Source organism: Capricornis sumatraensis, chromosome 1 (genome assembly GCF_032405125.1).
Source record: "Capricornis sumatraensis isolate serow.1 chromosome 1, serow.2, whole genome shotgun sequence".
NCBI lineage: Eukaryota > Metazoa > Chordata > Mammalia > Artiodactyla > Bovidae > Capricornis > Capricornis sumatraensis.
Genome location: NC_091069.1, coordinates 8,934,589 through 8,955,953, shown reverse-complemented (window position 1 = coordinate 8,955,953; position 21,365 = coordinate 8,934,589). Strand labels below are relative to the sequence as shown.

General features: G+C 55.4%; 1 protein-coding gene across 6 annotated transcripts in view; it reads left to right on the top strand.

Annotated features, from left to right (window-relative positions):
- The window catches only part of RALGPS1 (Ral GEF with PH domain and SH3 binding motif 1), a 264,443-nt gene that overhangs the window by 230,925 nt on the left and 12,153 nt on the right, over positions 1 to 21,365 (top strand). For 4 of the 6 annotated variants that reach the window (XM_068964475.1, XM_068964467.1, XM_068964457.1 and 1 more), the window contains exons 11-13: positions 8,320 to 8,446; positions 9,683 to 9,840; positions 11,964 to 12,015. In XM_068964475.1, coding sequence (XP_068820576.1) covers positions 8,320 to 8,446; positions 9,683 to 9,840; positions 11,964 to 12,015 — 337 coding nt within the window. The remainder of the gene's footprint in view (positions 1 to 8,319; positions 8,447 to 9,682; positions 9,841 to 11,963; positions 12,016 to 21,365) is intronic. The other 2 variants (XM_068964492.1, XM_068964484.1) reach the window with 1 other exon arrangement.

Here is a 21,365-nt window from a genome sequence, read left to right as displayed (position 1 = left end):
AGCTCCGAACCGGTCCCAGAAGACACGTGTCCCGGGTGCTGTCACATGGCACACCCCGCCTCCCCCCCACCCCCCCGCCAGGCCTGGCGGGGCTGGCATGTGAGGCCTTTCAGTAGCACTTACTGGAAGAGAGGCCACCCCCCGACCCACCCCAGGTCCCAGCTGAATGGAAATTCTTCTGCTTCAGCGTCAAAGTCCTGCTGTTGGTCCGCAGTGCAGGGATGGGAGCGACAGAGACCCGGGGCACTGAGAGCAGCATCAGCTTTGACCTGGGCCCAGGGGGATCACAGCCCCCCACTTTACCCCAGCGGAGTTCAGGGGCATCTGAGGCCAGGCCTGCCTCCCATCCAAAGCAGCCAGGAGAAGGGGGTGGATCCGCGCCTGGGCCTGGAGGGAGAGTCAGGAGCTGAGTGGAAGCGTCCAGAGGCTCGGGAGAGCCTGACTGGGGTCGGAGCCAGGGCGCAGGAACCTCTGGGAAACAAGTGGGGAAGGGGGTGGGTGAGGAGAGAGCCAAGGCCAAGGAGGTTCCCAGAAGAGCCTCGGAGTGTCCACTTCTCACTGCACACGCAGCTGGTTCAAGGAGCAAACCCAGCTCGCCTCGGCCACATGACCTGGAGGCGGGGAGGTCTTCACAGGACGGCTGTAGGAGCACTAATGGCTCGGGAGTCACTGGACTCAGCAATGGAGGTGTTAGTCTCTCTCACCTTCCCTTCCTCTGGAACAGCAGTTGGACATTTATCTATCACACGTTTCCTTCAAGAAGTGCCTTATGCTTAGATCAGATCGCCTCGAATGTGTCGCCATGTTCCTCCTTGCTCAGGTTTCCCCTAACGCCTGACTTCTGAACTAACTGTTCGAGCGCCTTCCCCACCATGGGCCACCACCCCCCACCCCCTTCCCCTGGTTCCCAGAGAGTGGCGCAGGGCCCAGGTCCTGCTCACGGGCTCTCTCACCTGCAGAGTGGGCCGCCTCCGAGTACCCACCTTCTGGGTGGCAGCACCACACACAGCCAGAGACCAGGCCCGCAGAGCTCAATTATCACTGTTATTAATGCTAGGAGACCACTGGTTCCAACCACGGGGAGGAGCCAGGCGAGATGACCTTTACAAAATACTTACTGAGCCCGGGGTGGGAGCCAGAGTGACTCAGGCATCGAGACTGTGATCCTGCGTACAGGCAGCTGATAAACAAGCCGCATTCCACCCTCCGCACGGATTCACTTATTGAGCAATACTTACAAAACAGAAACAAAGCCGGGTGCTTCCACGCTGCCCTTCCTCCCCGCGGCAGCTACACGGGACAGAACTTGCTTTCATCCCTATGCTTTGATCAGAAGTTCTTCACGGGGTGCCCATCAGAATCACCCGAAAAGAGCAGCACCCCTGACCCCCCTGAGATCAGCAGAACTAGACCCTCCTGGGTTGGGCCCAGGAAACTCCGTTTCTCACACACCCTCCAGATGCTTCTGATACAAACATGCCCTGGTTAAGAATGACAGTCTCAGAGAAGCTGACAGCGACGTGGAACCCCTCACAGGAAAGTGCAGGCATACACAAAGCTTAGCCGCAGTCCTTGCTGGCTCCCATGGACCCTCCCAGGGTTGGCGAAGTCCAGGCCACGACCCTCTGACGTCAGTGTCATGGGTTGGTCTGTCGGAGCCCCAGTTCTTGAGATGATGCCACATGCAGGCTGGAATTGGGACCTCAGACAGCACCCCCTCTTCTTATCAAATTAGGTCTTCTGGATCCCCCTGCTCGGCCCGAGCCTGAGCTCTCTGTCTCAGTGGAGGAGGGTTTTACTCCCATTCGGGTCTGAGTGGGCAAATGACAGAACAGAAGCTGAAATCAACACATCAGAAGCTTTATTCAGTGGCCAAAGAATGGAGAAAAGGGAACTAAATTAACAGAGTAAAGACAAAAGGATGAGCAGTGAGGCTGATAATGGGGAGGCAGATGCCTTAGTCTACCAGGGGGAGGGATGGGGCTTTTTCAAGGGAGTAGGATGCCACCCCCTTTCTATTCTTTGGTCCTTAATGTCCAGTCTTGGCCACCAGTGGATGTGTCATTTAATATGCTAATGTAGTCAGATGGAGGTACAAGGAGACTCAGAGTCTGTTGGAAATCACATTCATCGCCATCTTGGGCCCAGCTGGTTCCATCTGGTTTTTTCTTTGTGTGTGTGTGTGGTTTCCTTTCCTATCTCTGGACCCTTTAACTTAAAGGTTTATATTCAATCCTGCTAGAGGTGGGAGAGTTGAGAAATTTTAAGCAAGGACACTTCTGCTAACAGTGGAGGTTGATGGGTTTTGTTTTCTTAATTTTATTTATTTGACTTCGCTAGGTCTTCTTTGGGGCACGTGGGGTCTAGTTCCCCAGCCAGGGATAGAACTCAGACCCTCTGCATTGGGAGCATGGAGTTTTAGCTCCCAGGAAGTCCTGGTTGATGGGTTTTGAGCAAAGACCCGGAGCATCTCTGACAGCACTATCTCCTGCCACCTAGCCAGGTAGCCCAGGCAACCAGGCAGAAGGGAGCCCACTGACCAAGGCCCCATCATACAGCCCCCAGTTCCTGGCACAGGGTGGGGAAGGATAGTCCTGGATTCTAGCACAGCCCCTAGCACGGCACCTGGTACAGAGAAAGTGTCCACTCATTTTTCAAATATGTTCATTTTAAATCATGAAACCTTTCTACAAAGAGAAAATCTATGGTACCTCCCACTCATATTTAACAGAAGTGAACATTTTGCCATATTTGCTTTATATCTCCTAAATTGTTTACAGATAGATTACACCCCATCCTTTCCCTTTCTTCCGTATGGAGGTATCTACTGTCTCCATACCATTTTGTGTTTTTCCTGTGTGGATTTTTGTATTTCACTACACGTATACCTATATATGGGCTTCCCAGATAGCACTAGTGGTAAAGAACCCGCCTGCCAAGGCAGGAGACATAAGAGGCGCGAGTTCATTCCCTGGGTTGGGAAGATCCCCTAGAGGATGGCATGGCAACCCAGTAGTCTTGCCTGGAGAATCCCTGTGGACAGAGGAGGCTGGGGCTCTATAGCCCATAGGGTCCCACAGAGGTGGACATGACTGAAGCAACTTAGCATGTGCACATACATACAAAAACGTATACTAGTTTTTAAAAATATTACACAAGTGGCATCATGCCATTCGCCTAGACATTCGTCTGCAGCTCACTCTGCCTGCTGACCATATGTTTCTGTCATATGCGTTGTATCCATATGGATACCTGCAGATCCAATTTCTTCCTTTCTTCCTGCTCTGCAGAATTTGTTGAATGAATGAACTGCAGCTCCCTTATCCACTTCTCTAACCAAGGGGCATGCAGGTTGTTTCCACTTAGAACGTCCTTGGAAAGGAAATGTGTCCCCCTTGTGCAAGGATGCACGTTTCCTGAAGGCAGACATCCAGAATTGGAATCCTGGGGTCATGGTGATGCCATGAAGGCACCTTTACTCAGCATTGCTAATTGCTTTTCAAGTATTTGACACGAAAATGAGCCCTTAATTAGCATTCACATTTGATATTGTCAGGCTAATCTTTTTTTTTTTTTTTTAACAATCTAGTGAGTTGAAAATGTATCTCAGTTTTACTATAATTTGCATTCCCATGATTACCAGTGAGGTTAAGACATCTTTCCATATAGTTATTGGTCATTGAGATCATTTCCTCTTTTGTGAATTTCCAATTTGTTTCCTTTGCCCATTTTCTTGGGGCATAGTTTGTCTCTTTCTTACTGGTATTTGAAGTTCTCTATAAATCGGAACTTTGATGGTGATGTGGATGACACATTCCTTCTCTCAGACTACACCTTGCCATCTAATGTTGCTTTTCCTGTCTTTTGTTTATTGGCTTGATTTGGTACAGAAATGTTTAATCAAATTTTTTAATTTTTTAAAATTTATTTTTTAATTGGAGGAAAATTGCTTTACAATGTTGTGTTGCTGCCAAACAACAGCACAAATCAGCCATGATTATACATATATCCCCTTCCTCTTGAGCCTCTCTCCCCTCATTTTTTTTCCTTGAAGTTTTATGCCTTTTGTTTCCTTCCTTTCCCCAAGGTCATAAGGATTGTCTCCTTTTTCTTTCCAGTAGTTTTGCATTTTCATATATATATATCATTAATCCACTTGCATAGTGTAAGGTAGGAGGACTCAATAATTTCATCTTTCTCCACATGGAACCTAATGGTTCTAGACCCATGTACTGAAAAGACCCTGTCTTCCCTTTAGCTTGTAATGCCACCGCCACCATGAAGAAGTCTAGACTCTCACTTGTGATTCACTGAACGGTTTCTCTGTCCATGCACCGACACTAGGCTGTTTGAGTTACTTTTGTCTTACGTTTTCGTCTGATAACTGGTAGGACAAGTCCTGCGCTGTTCTTCTCAAAATTTGTTGTGACTACTTTGTCCCTTTCTTCTTCTTCAGAATTTTAAGATCAGCCGAAATGACCAAGTATAGTAGGATTTGAGCACCATGCCCCTGACAGTTTCAGGCTTTTCACTCATCAGACTTTCATGAATCTGTATGATGGTTGGATCTGAGCAGTTCAGACTGGCTGCAGTGGCAGCCCACTCCAGTGCTCTTGCCTGGAGAATCCCAGGAACAGGGGAGCCTGGTGGGCTGCCGTCTATGGGGTTGCACAGAGTCGGACACGACTGAAGCGACTTAGCAGCAGCAGCAGCCATAGCAGCAGACTGGCTGCAGGAAGAAGAGAAAGTGTGGTAACTCAGACCAGTCAGTGACAAGAGAGATGGACAGGGAGGGGGTGTACAAAACCTAGGGGTCTTGGCGATTGTGTGTGCCGAGTAAGAAGAGATGGTGAAACAGTGACTTTATTTTGGGGGTCTCCCAAATCACTGCAGATGGTAACTACAGCCATGAAATTAAAAGATGCTTGCTCCTTGGAAGAAAAGTTATGACTAACCTAGACAGCATATCAAAGAGCAGAGACATTACTTTACCAACAAAGGTCCCTCTAGTCAAAGCTATGGTTTTTCCAGTAGTCATGTATGGATGTGAGAGTTGAACTATAAAGAAAGCTGAGCACTGAAGAATTGATGCTTTTGAACTGTGGTGTTGGAGAAGACTCTTGAGAGTCCCTTGGACTGCAAGGAGATCCTACCAGTCTGTCCTAAAGGAGGTCAGTCCTGAATATTCACTGGAAGGACTGATGCTGAAGCTGAAATTCCAATACTTCGGCCACTTGATGCGAAGAACCAACTCATTTGAAAGGACCCTGATGCTGGGAAAGATTGAAGTCGGGAGGAGAAGGGGGTGACAGAGGATAAGATTTTTGGATGGCATCACCAAAGCGATGGACAAGAGTTGGAGTAAGCGCCAGGAGTTGGTGATGGACAGGGAGGCCTGGCGTGCTGCGATTCGTGGGGTCGCAAAGAGTCGGACATGACTGAGCAACTGAACTGAACTGAACTGAACTGAGGAAAGTTCAGATGAAGGGATCAAGCCAACAGAAGAAAATGCAGGTCTCAGGCTTAAAAAAAAAAGAGGTTGGCTGGGGACTTCCCTGATGGTCCAGTGGCTAAGACTCCTTGGGCTCACCATTCAGGGTTTGACCCCTGGTCAGGGAACTAACTTCTACATGCCTGCAACTAAAGATCCTACACGCCACAATGAAGACCCAGTGCAGCCAAGTAACTAAATAAATATTTAAAAAATAAGTAACTGTTGTGCATATCCATAAGCTCCCTTGCTCTTTAATACAAACAACAACAAAAAAGGATGGCAGTAAAGGTTTAAGAGTCATCAGCCAACCTGCTGAGTTAAATCAGAACCAGGAGCCAAAGAGGGAGGCTTGTGTAGACAATACCAGCCACTGGGGGATAAGGAACCCATGGAGGAGGCTTAGTGACAGCAATCGAAGAGGCTCAGGGAGAAGCAGGCGTGTGTGACATCACAGGCACCCAGGAAGCAGAGGCTTACGAGGAGCGATCACCTGTATCAGCCGCCAAGGGCACTGGTGAGGAAGCCAATGAATGCTCGATGATTTGGCCTAAAGGAGGTCAATGGAAATGTCATTAGGAAATAGAAACCAGATTTAGTGACTTGAGGAGTGAGTGAGGGGGTGGCAGCGGAGTAGGGGGCAGGCTGGTTTTTGAGGAAGTGTGGCACCTGGGAGGAGAGCCGGGCCAGGGAACCTTCTTTTGCAGAGGGTGAGAAACTAAGAGCATAAGCATAAACTGGGGAATGGACCAAGCAGGAGAAGGGGAAGCGGTGCAGTGGACTCTCGGAGGGAACAGAAGGTTGGGGCGGAGGTCCCTGTTCCCCGGGGGCCTGGCAGGAAGCCTGGTGCCACCGGAGGTGCAACCAAACCCAACAGGCACAGTGTTCTCTTGGCAGGAGAGTGGCAGCATTCTGGAGAGGGTCTGATAGTTGTGCAGGGGGCTGAAGGAGGGGTTGACGCCTGGAAATAGTTGTTGAAGGGAACAGCGGAGACCTAGTGCAGGGCTTGGTGGTGGGGCCTCAGGGAAGTGACGGAGAGGATGTGGGGGTCAGGGAGTGGGATGTGGAGGAGGCACAGAGGGGTGGGACGATCTCCAGGAGTGGGAGTTCAGAGCCCGAGATTTTCGTGAGTTCTTTGCCTCAGGAACCCTCCAAAGTGCCAGAAGCTGGACTTCCCATAGTGGACAGGCTGGGGACAAGGGTCGTTGGTTTGGATGCCAAAATAAGAATGAGCCAAGCATGCTGGAGGACCCAGGGACCCTCAGGTCACTAGTGGGTCTGCAGCATCTTGTGGTGGAGGATCGGGAGCCCTGGGTGGACCTCTGGCCTGACAGGCCCTCCAGGATGTTCCCCAGCACGGCCAGGCAGTAACCCCCTGGTTTGCCCCACATTCAGTGTGCTCCGCAGGAACTAACCAAGCCCCTTTGCGGAAACCCTGGCTCTCAGCTATCATCTGGGGTCACCTCCCTTTGACATAGGTTGGGACCTGGGGCTCTTTACTGCAGTGTTTGCACCTGGACAAACATCTCCTGAGCAGCAGATACAAAGAAACTATGAGGAACTAAAAATAACTGTAGGCATATGCAATTGGGGCAAATTTCAAACAATAAGGTACAAAAGGGCCAAAATCCAGCCGCCACTTCTGAGGTGCCTGGAGCAGGGTACTGCGTGTGATCCCTCCGTGCAGCACCACCAGGGGGCGGGCAGACCACCTAGGCTGCCCCTCTGGCCTGACCCACTGATCTGCACCTGCCCTTACCCCATTTAAGGAACCAGATCGCCTCGCCACGGGGAGCAAGCAAGGGAACCTGTTATTTGTTTTCATTCCCTTGTGAGTCTGATTAAAGCCTTGCCTGAATTCCTCGTCTAACCTCTTATCCGCTTCTGTTGATTCGAGTCCAAGAACCCAGCTTGGTAACACCTGAAGACCTCCCTTCCCAAGTCACAACCGCAGAAACTAAAGAGACAACAGTGGTCTAGACCGCGCCCCACAGAAAATAGCTGTGAATGTGGCTCAGTGGGGTTTGTGACCCCAACCCCCTGGCTTTCATGACCTTGCATTGGCCCCATGACTGGGGCTGAGGAGGACAGGGTAACATAATCGTAATAAAACCAGAGTGAGCACTAACTGAAACTCTGCATCTGTTACCCCAAGACCTCTCCCAGCCACCTGCAGGGTGAGTGCGTTGTTCCCAACTTTCAGATGAGGAAACTGAGACTCAGAGAGGAAGCACCTCATCCAAGGTCGCCCAGGCAATAATGGACGGGCCTGGATGTCTGACACCCTGCCTGCGTGGCTGTGCTCTCTCGCCCAGTTAATCCACCGTCCCCACTGAGCCCTGCACACATCCCTTTTGGCTGGACATGTGCTTCAGAAGAGAGTCTAGCCTTGGAAGGGCACAGGGGTATGGGCCCTGGACCTGGACTCAGAAGTCACACTATTGAGGCTCAACTCTGTCCCCCAGCAGGGTGGCCGTGGAGAAGTACCGCCCCAGGGGAAACAGGCCAGACTGCCGACCCCCACCTCCACCCCTGCCCTGTCCATCCATGGCACTCTCCTCCACGTGAGCAGAGGGGCTGTCGGGCCAGGGACGCTGTGCACAGCAGGATGCTGGCCATCCTGATGGCCTGTTGTCAGGCTTATTATGTGTATCACAATGTGCCTGGCAGCTGGGGGTGAGGGATCAGGGTCTCCTGAGTAGACAGCTACAGGGCTTGAGGAGCCTTGCCCGCTCCTGTCAGCCGAGCCAGGGGTCTCCCCGCAAACCCAGCCCACCTCCCCTGAGCCTCCCCAAGCCCTCGCCTCACTCTCTGTGCTCTGTTCACAGGCCCGTCCAGTGGCTCCAGTTCCGCAAGGTTCAGCCGGCGGCCCACCTGTCCGGACGCCTCTGTGGCCGGCAGCCTCCCCACACCCCCGGTCCCGAGACACAGGAAGAGCCACAGCCTGGGCAACAAGTGGGTGACTGCATGAGCCCCTGACATCGGGGTCAGGGTGGGACTGAGCATGGGGCGGGGGCTGAAGAGCTGCTGGGGATGCCAGCCCACCCGGGCCTCCCCTGCCCGTCTGGGAGCTGCTGATGGGTGCTCTTGGTCTCCCGGGCTGGTGCCCCCTCCTCAGGCTGGCATGGGCTCAGGAAGGGCAGGGGTGGCCGTGGCTGCATGGCCTGTGTACTGGTGACAGGTCTCCGGAGCTCAGCAGCTGATGGAGGAGGTGCGCAGGGAAGGGCGGGGAGGCAGTGGTGGGCTTCTAGCTGGTTTGCCCAAACTTGGATAGTGCCTCCACGTAGAAAGAAAACCCCAGAGTCCAGGAAACACCGTGACAGTCCTCCAGGGAGCATGTAATATCTCATGGCACCTGTGTGTCATGGCTCAGCATCTCCACTTGCTAAAAGTTGCAGAAAGCCTGCAGAGCCCAGAGCCTGCTGCAGGTTCCCCCGGCTCCATGGGGCTGACCAGCTGGGGGACATGTGTGGTCCTTAGCATGGCTGAGCAGCTGTGCGCTTGTCCCCAGGGGGTTGGGCACAGATCCCTGAGCAGTTGGGTCCCTTCTGCCCTCTCTCCCTCCCTCTCTCCTTCTCTCTGTTCCTTCCTTCCTTTCATCCTCCTACCGTTAAGACACAAGCCTCAGCCAGCCCAGGCTAGCCCTGGAGGAGAAAAGGCTTGCTTCTCTGAGAGTTCGGGGCTTGCTCGGTGCTGGATACACTGGCACGTGCCCGTCCAGCATCCTCTCACTGGGCCCCTTCAGGCCTCCGGAGTAGCTGCGTGATCCATGTTGTAAGAATGAGGCCCGGAGGTCTGACAGGGGAAGCACCGGCCGGTGGTGGGTAAGGCTGGAGCGAGGACTTGGACCAGGTGTACGACTCCAGAAGCAGACGTGCTGACCACAGGATCAGCCATCTTTTGGCTTGTTCGGCCCCATCACTCAAAAGCACCATCCGCTCACCTGAGCCTCACAGTCATCCTGGGAGTCAGGCAGGGCGAGGACGTGAGTCTCCGTTTGCCAGAGAAACTGAGGCTCAGAAGAACGATGTGACTTGCCCAAGGTCACACATGGGGAGATAGGACCACGGTTCTGGGTGAAGGTCTTTGTCCTGCAGCGGCGCCCTTCTGCTCAGGCCCCTGGGGCAGGTGGAACCACTGTTGCTCTGTAGATAAGGAGCTGTGCCTTCTTTCTTCCTTTCCATTTTCCAGTATGATGTGTCAGTTGAGTGTAGTTGAGAGTAAAAGCGCAACATTCCCGTCGGAAAAAGCGAGGCACCTGCTGGACGACAGTGTCCTAGAGCCCCGCAGCCCCCGCAGGGGCCTCGCCCTCGCCTCCTCCTCCGCCGTCACCAACGGACTCTCCCTCGGTAAGCGTCCCCGGCCTGCACACGACAGCGGGTGGGCCACGGCCCGGCGTGTCTGTGTCTGTCTCCGTCACTGCAGTGCCTGGGGGCCCCGCACCCCCCCGCAGAGAGGGCTCCCCGCAGGCGTCGCCAGAGCCAAAGAGGCCTTTGCTTCCCGGTCTCCAAGGCTTCACAAAGGGCCTTGGGTCCTCATCCTGCCAGTGGCCCTGAGAGGGGCAAGAAACGGGGGACGGACACGTACCTGAGACCCACCATCCTTGGCAGGCGACTGCCAAAGCCTGGTGGCTGCTGCCCCCTTGGGGTTCCGTCCCTGGGGAGCCACAAACCCTGGCCCGCAGGGCAAAGGAGGAGACGCTGCCTGGGGACCGCAGCAAGGCGGCCCCGGGGTGCTCGCCATGCGCTTGTCTTCATACCGAGAAGCCAAAGTAAGGGAGGATGAGAAATTGACCTTCTGGGATGAAAACGTATGTCTGAACTCCATCCAGAGATGGTGCTTATATCAATAGAAAGGCAGAGGCTGAGCTGCTGGGGCCGGGGGGGCGGTGTCGGACCTACGGGTGGCAGTGAGCTCTGGTCACAGGCCCACCGCCTGTGGAGTCCAGGCCGCCATCAGACAGGTGTACTCTCCACCGGCTGTCCTGCCAGTGCGCCGTGCTTCTGTAGTCTGTGTGTCTGTGTGTCTGTCTTAACAGGGAGCCCTCCCGGGGCTGGCAGCAGGTTAGACAGAGGCCAGGAGGGCGGAGGGCCCCAGCGCGTGGGAAGGAAGAGGAGGTACGGGCAGGAAAATCGTGCGGGAATCTCGCGTCCCATGAAACGGGGCCAGTCTCTGAGGCAGTGTCGCCGCGAGGGGGCACCTGGCTCCCACTTCCTAGAAAGTGTGTGACAAGCAAGGCCCGCGTCTGCTGTCCGTCCAGGGAGGAGATCCTTCTCCTTGGACCCGGTCAGGGGTTTCCGCCAGCTCGGGACAGTGTAGCCCGGGGTTCCTAGGTGCGCCTGGGGAGAAGAGTTCAGGGTCTGTGAGTTGGGGAAAGGCTGGATTAAACCAGGACGGCAGGTCTCATCCCAGAGACTGGACCATGCTGATGGGCATCGTGGGTCTCCCAGGAGGCAGCTGAGCCCAAAGGTTCCCACACTGTCTGGGCCGGAACCCTCCTCCTTGGAGAATCCCATGGGATGGGGTTCTGACCCTCCCTGGGAAATGCCGGCCCGAGAGCATTGGGCTGGGCAGCAGAACAGCTCTTTTACATCCAGGAAACTTTCTGAGCTGTGCCTGAGCCCAAGCCTTGCTATTCCTGAGACAGAAAACCAAGTCAGATGCTGTGCTGTCCGGCGTCCAGGCGGGAGATCCCCAGGTGCTGCGGCTCTCGGCTCCTCCACTCCGAACACTCAGAGGTTTTTCTCTTTGGAGCTGGAACCTGGGAGCTCGCTGCCTGTGTGCCTGTGCCCCGCTTGAGGCTGAACTAGTCCTTGTGTCCTGGAACTGCCAGGGGGCCTGGGACCCCCCTCTTTCTCCCCACTCCCACTGCCTGGCCGTGGTGCCAGCAAGGCAGCCCAGGCAGAGAGGGCAGAACCCAGGCACCTCCAAGGAAAATCTCTCTGCTTCCTTGTGGCCGAAGCTGGGCCTTGGTGAGTCCCAGTCAGCCCTGGGGGGGCAGGCCATGGGAAAGCTGAGCCCTCTGTGTGCACACTGCCCCGGGCTCTGAAAGGACGCTCCGTGGGGGCCTCTGTCCAGTGCTAGGTAGCTGCTCCATGGCCCGTGTTTAGTCCAGCCCTGACCTTTGGAGGGAGGAGTGGTCGTCTGGCCCCTAGAGGGCAGTGGTGGAGCCTGTGGAAGACAGAGTCCTAAGGTCCTGACCCCAGGGGACTGGTGTGCTGGCAGCCGCAGCGCTGAGAGGGGAGGGAGGGGAGAGGAGGGCCCACCTGGGAGCCATGGGATGGGGTGGGCTGAGTGTGAGATAGAGCAGCAGCAGAGCAGAGCCCGAGCCACACTGACACCCCCAGGCTCAGGCGGTGTCCCTCTGGCACGTCTGTGCAGCTCGGGGCCTGGGCCCGGCAGAGAAGAGGCCGCTCTGGTGGCCCCGCTCCTGCGAGGCCGCCCCGCTCACTGATCTGTGTTCCTTTTCCAGGCAGTAGTGAGAGCTCAGAGTTTAGTGAAGAGATGTCTTCAGGGCTGGAAAGGTGAGTGTGGCCTGGGCTGGGCCTCCCTCCCCGGGGAGTCGCTCGGGGGGTGCCCAGGGAGCTGGAGACCAGCCCCACCCTCCTCACCCAGCCTGTCGGGGGCTTCCCCGTGGCTCCACAGGTCAGCGCAGCCCAGGGGCAGGGAGGCCGCCCATACAGGATGGGCGTGGGGTGGGGGTCCCGCCCCCTGCTCTGGCAGGGCCCCCTCATCCTCGGGTCCAGAGTCATCCCAGGAGCCTCTCCCTCAGGCCGAGCTGCCAAGGAGACCTCTTGAGCACAGATTCGGTCTGAGATGCGGGTTCTCTGAAAGCAGAAGCCTGAGAAATGGGTCTGGAGATGGACATGTGGCTCCGCCTGGTGGGGTCTGAGGGCATTGCACCCCTGTGGCCTCTGGCTGACACCCACCATCCTGGGCGCTGGGGAGCCAAGGGGACTCTGCCCAAGGTTCCCTGCAGCCAGTCCGTCCGCCCCAGGAAGTCCTCCCCGTGCCTCCCTCCTCCACGTGCTGGCACTTTCTCTGTGCCAGGCACCAGGTGGGCTCTGGGAAGACAGGGACCCTGTGAACAGGGAGCTCCCGCAACCTCGGTGCCGCCGACAGTGAAGGGCATCATGGGGACTCAAGTTCTTGGGGGAGCAGGGGGCATCCAGTGACACAGAGGTAGGCTTGCATCGTCCTGGAAAGTAGCCCCTCCTCCAGCCTGTGTACACAGGGGCCTGCATGCACAGACAGACACACATAGGCACACCCTCACAGTTATCCACACCCACACCCACGCCCCTCCCGTGGTGCTCAGCCCCACAATCGTAAATGGTCAGAGAGGAGGTGCAGCTCCCTGGCTGGGGGGCACAGGGCAGAGGGACGGGGTACCGGGGCTGTGAGCTTTGCTGAGTGCTCCCCATGTGCAGTCCCTAAGTCCTCCGCACGGGGGTTAGCTGTAAGATGTCCCCGTTTCATATCTGTGGACAGCAAGGTGCAGACAGGTGGCGTGGTCCTGCCTCACCCGCCCCTGCGGGGGAGAGCTGACCCACGTCCACCTCCCCCAACTGCAGGACCCACCTGGTCATCACCATGCCTCATCCAGAGCCTCTGTGACACTGCAGGGACTGGCCCCACGTCCGTCAGCCTGTCTGTCTGTCTTGGTGATACCCTAGGTGGGTGGCTGGGTGGGGGGAGATGACATCCTGAGCCCTCGGAGCTCCTCTTTCTGTCCCGCCCCAGGCCTCCTGGAGGGACATTTCCTGGGCTCTGATTTGGGGAGCATAGGCCCCCTCTCTGTGGGCCTGCTGCCCTCTCTCTGCCCACCCCAGTAGGGGGGCAAGAGCCAGACAGATAGCAGGCAGACATCAGATCTGACTGGCGGAAGTTTGACTCTTCTCAGCGCCAGTCAGGGGATTCCTGGGGCAACCCAGCATCTGTGTCCCCAACCACACACGGGCCAACGAGGCGACAGTGATCCTGAATAGCACCCAGACCTGGACCGCTCATGGCTCATTCATCCCTTTGGTCGTTCACCCGTTCACTCATTCATTCCTTTGTTTACTCATCCATTCACTCACTCATTCACTCCTCCATTCCTCCATTCATCCATTCATCCGCTCATCCATTCACTTGTTCACTCATTCACTCCTCCATTCCTCCATTCATTCATTCATTCGCTCATCCATTCACTCACTCATTCACTCATTCACTCCTCCATTCCTCCATTCATTCATTCATTCGCTCATCCATTCACTTACTCATTCACTCATTCACTCCTCCATTCCTCCATTCATTCATTCATTCGCTCATCCATTCGCTCACTCATTCACTCATTCACTCCTCTATTCCTTCATTCATTCATTCAAAGCTGTTTGGTCTCTGAGGGTGGCAGACACGGTTCCTGCTGAGCCCCCACGACTGAGATGGGAGCTGCCAGGGAGGAAGGAGGTGAGAGAATGCCCGCCTCAGGGACACAGTGCTGTGTTCCACCCAGAGGGGAACTCCGCACGCTTTGGTGTTTCGCTTCTTTCTCTTCCACTTGGGATTTAGCGGTAGGTTCAGCTCAGAGGAGTGGATTGACTCTGCACCTGAGTGTCTCTAATGGGTCATTTTGGAGCGCTCCCTGGCAAGCACTGTCACCCCCGCAGCCCCCTGGGCAGATGCTCAGCCTGGCTCCGGGGCCCTCAGAACAGCACCCCACCCCTGTTTCTCATCTCCTTGGGACAGTCCGGCCCCTCCTTCCTGAGGGGAACAGGAGACCACCTGCTCTGGAGACTCAAGGCGGCCCTGACGATCCCGACGCCAGGTGCCCCCCACCTCCGTGGCCCAGCCTCCAGCCTCCACTGCTGTCCTGCACTGGCCTCTTCTCATGTCCCCCAGAAAGAGTCCACTCCCTCAAAAGCATGTGAGCATTCGAGACTTTCTTGAAGACCCCACAGGAGAGCTGGAGAGGCTTTACCTCACCTTCGAAATCTTTGCAAAACATTGCTCTTTCTCTCACAGTGCAGTGACCACAAGTTCCCCTGGGCTCTGCCTACCTGGAGCCCAACCCACCAGACCCCTCTCCACCCTGGCCTCCCCCATGCCACTTTGCTCCTATTCACTGAAGGGGAGCGGATTCCCTCTTCCCCAGGAGCCAGGCCTCACTCTTCCTTGGCCCAGAGGCCAGCAGGTGCATCCACAGAGCCTCCCCTCCTGACCCCCACCTGCTGTTCCCCACAGACGCTGTAAGAATGTGCTCTCCCTGCATCCTTATATCTGCATGAGAAGATGGTGACCTTGGAACCAGAGATGAGGGTGCAGGAGAGGGCTGGGCTGCAGGGGAAGAGGTCCTCGTACTCCAGTCCCCAGAGGCAAGGCAGGGGCCGGGGGGAAGCACCTTGCCCCACGGTCCTGAAACTTATAGGGTACAACCTTCAATTCACTTGCCCAACAGTCCCCCAACCCTAGTGACAAACTTGGCCTTGGCCAGGGAGACACATGGAAGCAGATGCAAGGATGCGTGGCAGGGAGGCCCAGGCCAGTGACCCCCACCACCACCAGTACATACCCCTCCACTGGTCTGAGGCCACATCAGTCAGCCTGGAGGCCATGTGAACAGACAGGCAGGATGGTTCTTGTTGTCTGGCTAAGGGGGCGGTCATGTGGCCCATCTTGTGAGTTTGTCTCCCCGGGTTGGGTCACACTCCTGGATATTTCAGCCTCAGGGCCCCAAGGCGCCTTTGGGTGATCCTCTGCAGTCCAGAGCTTGAACTGAAGTGGCCAGTCTTAAAGAGCAGGCACGTTGGAGCCTCCAATATCCTGGGGACCCTCCGGGCTGCTCTCTGTGGGAGTGGGCCAGGTGTGGCCACTGGGTCCTGTTCCTGCTGGGCCTGTGGAGTGGGGCTTCAAGGGTCACTTCCGAGCTCTGCTCACCTCCTGTCCCTCATCCAGCTCAGCCTCAGCGAGTCACAGGCTTGGGTGCCGGGGAGAGACTGGAAGAAATGGGAGCCTGCAAGTGGCCAGACCCTGGGCGGTGTGGGTCATTTCTTAGCTCTCAGAGACCCCCAAAGACCCTCCCCTATCGTCAGGGCCGAGAATGAGGACAGAGTGGTGGTCCTGGCTCAGGGACCTCCGGGGAACCAGAGGCCAGAGAGTCACTGGGGAGGGGGCAAGCGTGGGACCCCCCTCACATCCCCGACCTGCTGTCCTCTCACCTTGGGCGTCCTGGGAGTGGCACAAAGGTGAGAGAGCCCCGCATCACCTCTGCCTTCCCAAGGAGGGAGGGGGCGGCCCTGGAAGGCATTTTCAGTGCTGCGAGTCCTTGATGAATTTGAAACATAGGGGCTGTGGACGTTGCCCCAGGCTGGCCTGGAGCCAACCTCAGCCTCCTCACAAAGGGGAAAGGGAGTGGGATTGTTAGGCAGGCCTGTCGGGAAGGGGTAACAGCTGCTTCTTTGTGCCTGATAGAACAAGAGTATCAGCCCAGGAGTTAAACATTTTAAGTGAGGCTTTTAGAGAAAGCAGAGTGGATGACAGGGATGAACATGTGTGTGTGTGTGTGTGTGTGCACGCGCACGCATGTGTGTGTGTGCGTGTGCGTGTATGTGTGTGAAGTGCATGGGATCATTCATCTTGGTTATCTCTGCTTGTAGAGTTATTGAGTGAGTGTGTGAGTGTGTGTGCGTGTGCATGTGTGTGTGTGTGAAGTGCATGGGATCATTCATCTTGGTTATCTCTGCTTGTAGAGTTATTGAGTGTGTGTGTGTGTGTGCGTGCGTGCATGTGTGTGTGTGTGTGTGAAGTGCATGGGATCATTCATCTTGGTTATCTCTGCTTGTAGAGTTATTGAGTGAGTGAGTGTGTGTGTGTGTGTGTGTGTGTGTGTGTGAAGTGCATGGGGTCATTCATCTTGGTTATCTCTGCTTGTAGAGTTATTGAGTGAGTGAGTGTGTGTGTGTGTGTGTGTGTGTGTGTGAAGTGCATGGGGTCATTCATCTTGGCTATCTCTGCTTGTAGAGTTATTGAGTGTGTGTGTGGGGTGTGTGAGTGTGTGTGTGTGTGCGTGTGCATGTGTGTGTGAAGTGCATGGGATCATTCATCTTGGTTATCTCTGCTTGTAGAGTTATTGAGTGAGTGAGTGTGTGTGTGTGAGTGTGTGTGCGTGTGCATGTGTGTGTGAAGTGCATGGGATCATTCATCTTGGTTATCTCTGCTTGTAGAGTTATTGAGTGAGTGAGTGTGTGTGTGTGTGTGTGTGTGTGTGTGTGAAGTGCATGGGGTCATTCATCTTGGCTATCTCTGCTTGTAGAGTTATTGAGTGTGTGTGTGGGGTGTGTGAGTGTGTGTGTGTGTGCGTGTGCATGTGTGTGTGAAGTGCATGGGATCATTCATCTTGGTTATCTCTGCTTGTAGAGTTATTGAGTGAGTGAGTGTGTGTGTGTGTGTGTGTGTGTGTGTGAAGTGCATGGGGTCATTCATCTTGGCTATCTCTGCTTGTAGAGTTATTGAGTGTGTGTGTGGGGTGTGTGAGTGTGTGTGTGTGTGTGTGTGAAGTGCATGGGGTCATTCATCTTGCCTATCTCTGCTTGTAGAGTTATTGAGTGAGTGAGTGTGTGTGTGTGTGTGTGTGAAGTGCATGGGTCATTCATCTTGGCTATCTCTGCTTGTAGAGTTATTGAGTTTCTTTATTTTCTTTTCCTGTAGTCTCCAAATTTTCTACAAGTGGTAAATGTTTCTCTTTCACCCAGGAAAAAATAACATTTAGCTTTTTAAAAACAGGACGTAATCAGAAAGGCTTACGGGTCACCTTGTAAGGGGTAAAATAGGAAAGCAGGTCACAAAGTTCATTACAAAATACCCAGCCTCCTGTCTCCTCTAGCCTGTGAGGAAGAGCCTTCTCATGGGACAAACTGGCTAAAATACGGGTGGTGGAAAGCCTGGGAGGCAGAGGGACCCTTGGAGGAAGCCCCCTCTGGTGGGAGAGGGAAAGGGAGCAGGAGGGGAAAGTGCACCGCCCCCTGCCCCCTGCCCTGCCCCGCCCCCGCCCCGCCCTCCCAAACCCCGCCTTCTGGGGAAGGGGGAGGCAGCAGCAGGGGGATAGTCCCAGCTCACGGCCAGGGTGGGAGATAGATTTGGTTGACTCGCCAGGTGCACAGAGGGTCGGGAAGAGGACATGATGGCAAAGTCTAGTAGGGGGAATCGAGTCAGATGGCGGGTTCAGGGGTGACTTCTGTAGAGATGATGGCTCAGTAGAAGTCCAAAGACACCGAGTGAAAAGAACTACAGTGGGCCCTCAAAGGCGGGGGTCGAGGGACCTGAGGAGATTGCAAGGCCTGAGCCATGTCCTGGAAGGAGAGGTGGCCCAGCGATGCTGAGCATCCCTGAGTCTCTGCAGGAGCGGTAGGGTCCGCGATGAACCTGGTCTCTGGAGTTCTGGGTGTGCCTCTGCAGGGGGAGGTCATGGTGGCTTCTGGATGTTGTCAGCCGTGTTGGGGAGGGGGGCGCTGAGGTCAGGGCTGCTTGCGCTCGTGGTGACCTTGGGCATGTCTCTCAACCTCTCTGAGCCTTGGATTCCCCCGACTCTACAGGAAGGATGCTCACAGGGAGATCTGGGTATGTAGGTGCAGGTGCTCCGTTCAGGGAACTTACTTTGAGATGCGTATGAACTTAACTCGGTAGGAACCTCTTGCCAGAAAGCAAGTGATCCTGGAGTCTAAGACTGGGTAGGATGAAGAGAGAGTCCCCATGTAGCAGTTCAGTCATCCTGGGATGGATGGACTGCAGTGAAGGCAGGTGTCCACATGCCTGCCGGCCTTCAGGGTGAGCGAACTGTGGGGAAGGCACTTGTAAGACGGGCTGTTGACACTTGGGCCCACAGATGCTCTGGGGTGTAGAGGAGATTTGATAATCCAGATTCTGCCCTGTACTCTCTTTAGCCTCTGAAATCTCCCGGCATCCTCTGGGAGGCCCCAGGAAAATGGAATCATGGCAGCAGAGCCCCAGGCCTGCCACTCCCAAGGCAGAGCCTTTGAAAACAGTCCTCTCCCTCCTGGAGAAGGTTAGGAGACTCTGGCAGATGCCCTGGGATGGGCCAGGGTTCAGGGGTGCCTCTTGGGCCCCAAACTCTGCCACATGTTGGGTGAGGGAGGCAAGGTTCTGGGGGGTGATCCTGGAGGCGAGGGGTTCACTTCAACTGAAGTGCAAGCATAAGAGTAATGTTTTCAGGATGACTCTCACCAAGGGCCTCGCTGCCCCACCCCCACCCCATCCCATTCCCCTGTGGCTGAGGCCCAGGAGCCCCACCCCCGGGCTCGTGTCCCTCACTTGCCCACCCCTCAGTCTGGTTTCCCAGGCCCATCCCGCTCTGTGCCTCCATCCTGCTGCTCTGCCTTGGGTGGCAGCCCAGCTGGGTGATGGGCCAAGCTTCTGATTTTGGTTCCCCCCGAAGGCGCCATCGCTTGCCTTGTTCTCAGTGTCAGGCACTGAAGTCTGGCAAGTGAGTCTCCACCCAGGAGCTCAGGCTCCTCTGGGAGAGAAGAGTGGCAGAGTCCTTGACCTTTTGATTGACCCTGTCCTTGGGCCCTGCCAGCTAGCTGCCACGGCTTCCCAGGTAGCTGAGAAATCTCTGCCCGTGACCTCTGTGTCCAGCACCTACAGCCCCTCAGGGTCGGGACCTGCAAGATGGGCAGGCCCCTTCTTCCATCTCATGTTACTCTTCTCTGTGCATATCTACTGTGCTCTCCGCTGTGTCTGCAGCCCAGATTTCTAGACCTCTCAGCTCGCATTGGGGATGCCTCTTAGCATCCAAGTTTACATGTTAGAGCTTCACCGAGCTGCAGAGCCTGACTGTCAGCCTCTCCTATCTGATTCCTCATTGCCAGAGATAAAACCTGATTGACCTGGCTTGGATCAGGGGTTGTTCTGTCCCCTTACTTAAGCATCCAGTACAAATACAGCTCTTAGGGACCCACTCAGTGGATCAGGGACACTACCCAGAGAAGAATGTGACTCCTAGGCAGCAAAAGTCCTTTAATAAAAGCTGCTAGAAGGGATGTCCTAGGGCCCAGAGGACTAAGCCTGGGCAACAAGTGGGTGACCGTGTAAGCCCCCGACACCGGGGTCAGGGCTGGACCGAGCATGGGGAGGGGGCTGAAGAGCGCTAGGGATGCCAGCCCACCCAGGCCTCCCCTGCCCATCTGGGAGCTGCTGATGGGCGTTCTTGGTCTCCCAGGCTGGTGCCCCCTCCTCAGGCAGGCACGGGCTCAGGAAGGGCGGGGGTGGCCATAGCTGTGTGGCCCGTGTACTGGTGATGGGTCTCTGGGGCTCAGCAGCTGATGGAGGAGGCATGCAGGGAAGGGCAGGGAGGCAGTGGTGGGCTTTAGCTGGTTTGCCCAAGCTCGGTTAGTGCCTCCTCGTGGAAAGAAAATCCCAGGGGCTGTGGGACGCTGTGATCATCATCAAGGGAGCACGAGGTATCTCATGGTGCCTGTGTGTCGGGGCTCAGCATCTCTGCTTGGTGAGAGTTGCAGAAAGCCTGCAGAGCAGAGAGCCTGCTGCAAGTTCCCGCCAGGGGGCTGACAGCTGGGGGACATGTGTGGTCCTTAGCATGGCTGAGCAGACTCAGGAAGGCAGCTTCCTGCCTGCAGATGAGCATGAGTCATTAGGAAGTGGCCAGGGCTGAGCTCCGGCCCAGTGGGCAAGGGTTTGCTGGTGCAGGTCGACACTGCTGATGAACAGCATCATTGGACCCTTCCACGGGAACACTTGACCAGGGTCTCTGTGTATGTAAGACAGAATTGGGGAGGTGGTGTGCTACTTCTGCTAAGACAAGATTACTGAGGCCTCAGTGTGATTATTACCCAAGGCTCCTCCCTGCTCCCCATTCCTGGACCAGCAACAGGGACTCAGAGCTTTATGAAATTTAACCCCTGAGATACCTACCACCTAATATGTGTTGAGGGAAAGCTGCCTTTCAGACCTGTCTCAGCTGCTCTGAACTTTCAAGATACTCTTGGTCCAGGCAGGCCCCTGACTGCTTCCACCTCATTGGCACCTCCCATCTTTCTCTTCCCAGTGTTGTGATCTTGGGCAAGTTACTCCACCTCTCTAAGCTTCAGAATCCTTATCTATAAGGCAGGGATAAGAACAGTGCTGTGATAAAACAGGATAACGACCCAGGACTGCTTAGCACCTGGTACTCACCATCCCATCATCACCATCATCCCATCATCTTTATCCTCCTTCTCTTCATCATCTTCTTGAACACCCTTTGGGACTGAGGTTCTGCTTGGTTGTGAGCCCGCATCTTCCCCCAACCAAACTTCTCATGAGGAAAGTGGTCAACTGCAGGCCTCCACCCCACCAAGATCTGTCCCCAAGAGAGGCCCGTAGAATGGCCTTCCTAGGATGCATTCTGTTCAGCCACTTGTTCCCAGCGTGCTGCTGGAAAAGGTGGCTGTGATTCTAGAGTTGGGAGCTCCCCGTGTCAGTTGGAGAAGTCCCATGATTTCTGGAGTTCACCAAATACCACTGCCCTCTCGTTTTGCATTTTCTGGTCCTGAACATTCAAATAACATTCTCAGAGCAGGGATGTGATCAGATGGTCTGGTTCCAGTGGCTGAAGATCCTGGCTCTTCTGTACTAGGCCTAGCCAGAGCCAACCCACCTGCCACAGCCCTCCTCCAGCCTGGCGAGGCTTGCCTTGGGCGGAAAGGTCAGCCACCACCCTGCCTCTAGTCTCCTAAAAGCTGGCCTTGGCAAAAAGTCATCATTCCACTGCCCTTCAAGGCCAGGGTCATTCCCCAGGCTCCAGGCAGAGTGGGCTCTGACCCCCAGCCTCCCAGCCCCACGACTTGGAGCAGCTCGACTGACAGGGGCACTCGGCTTCCTG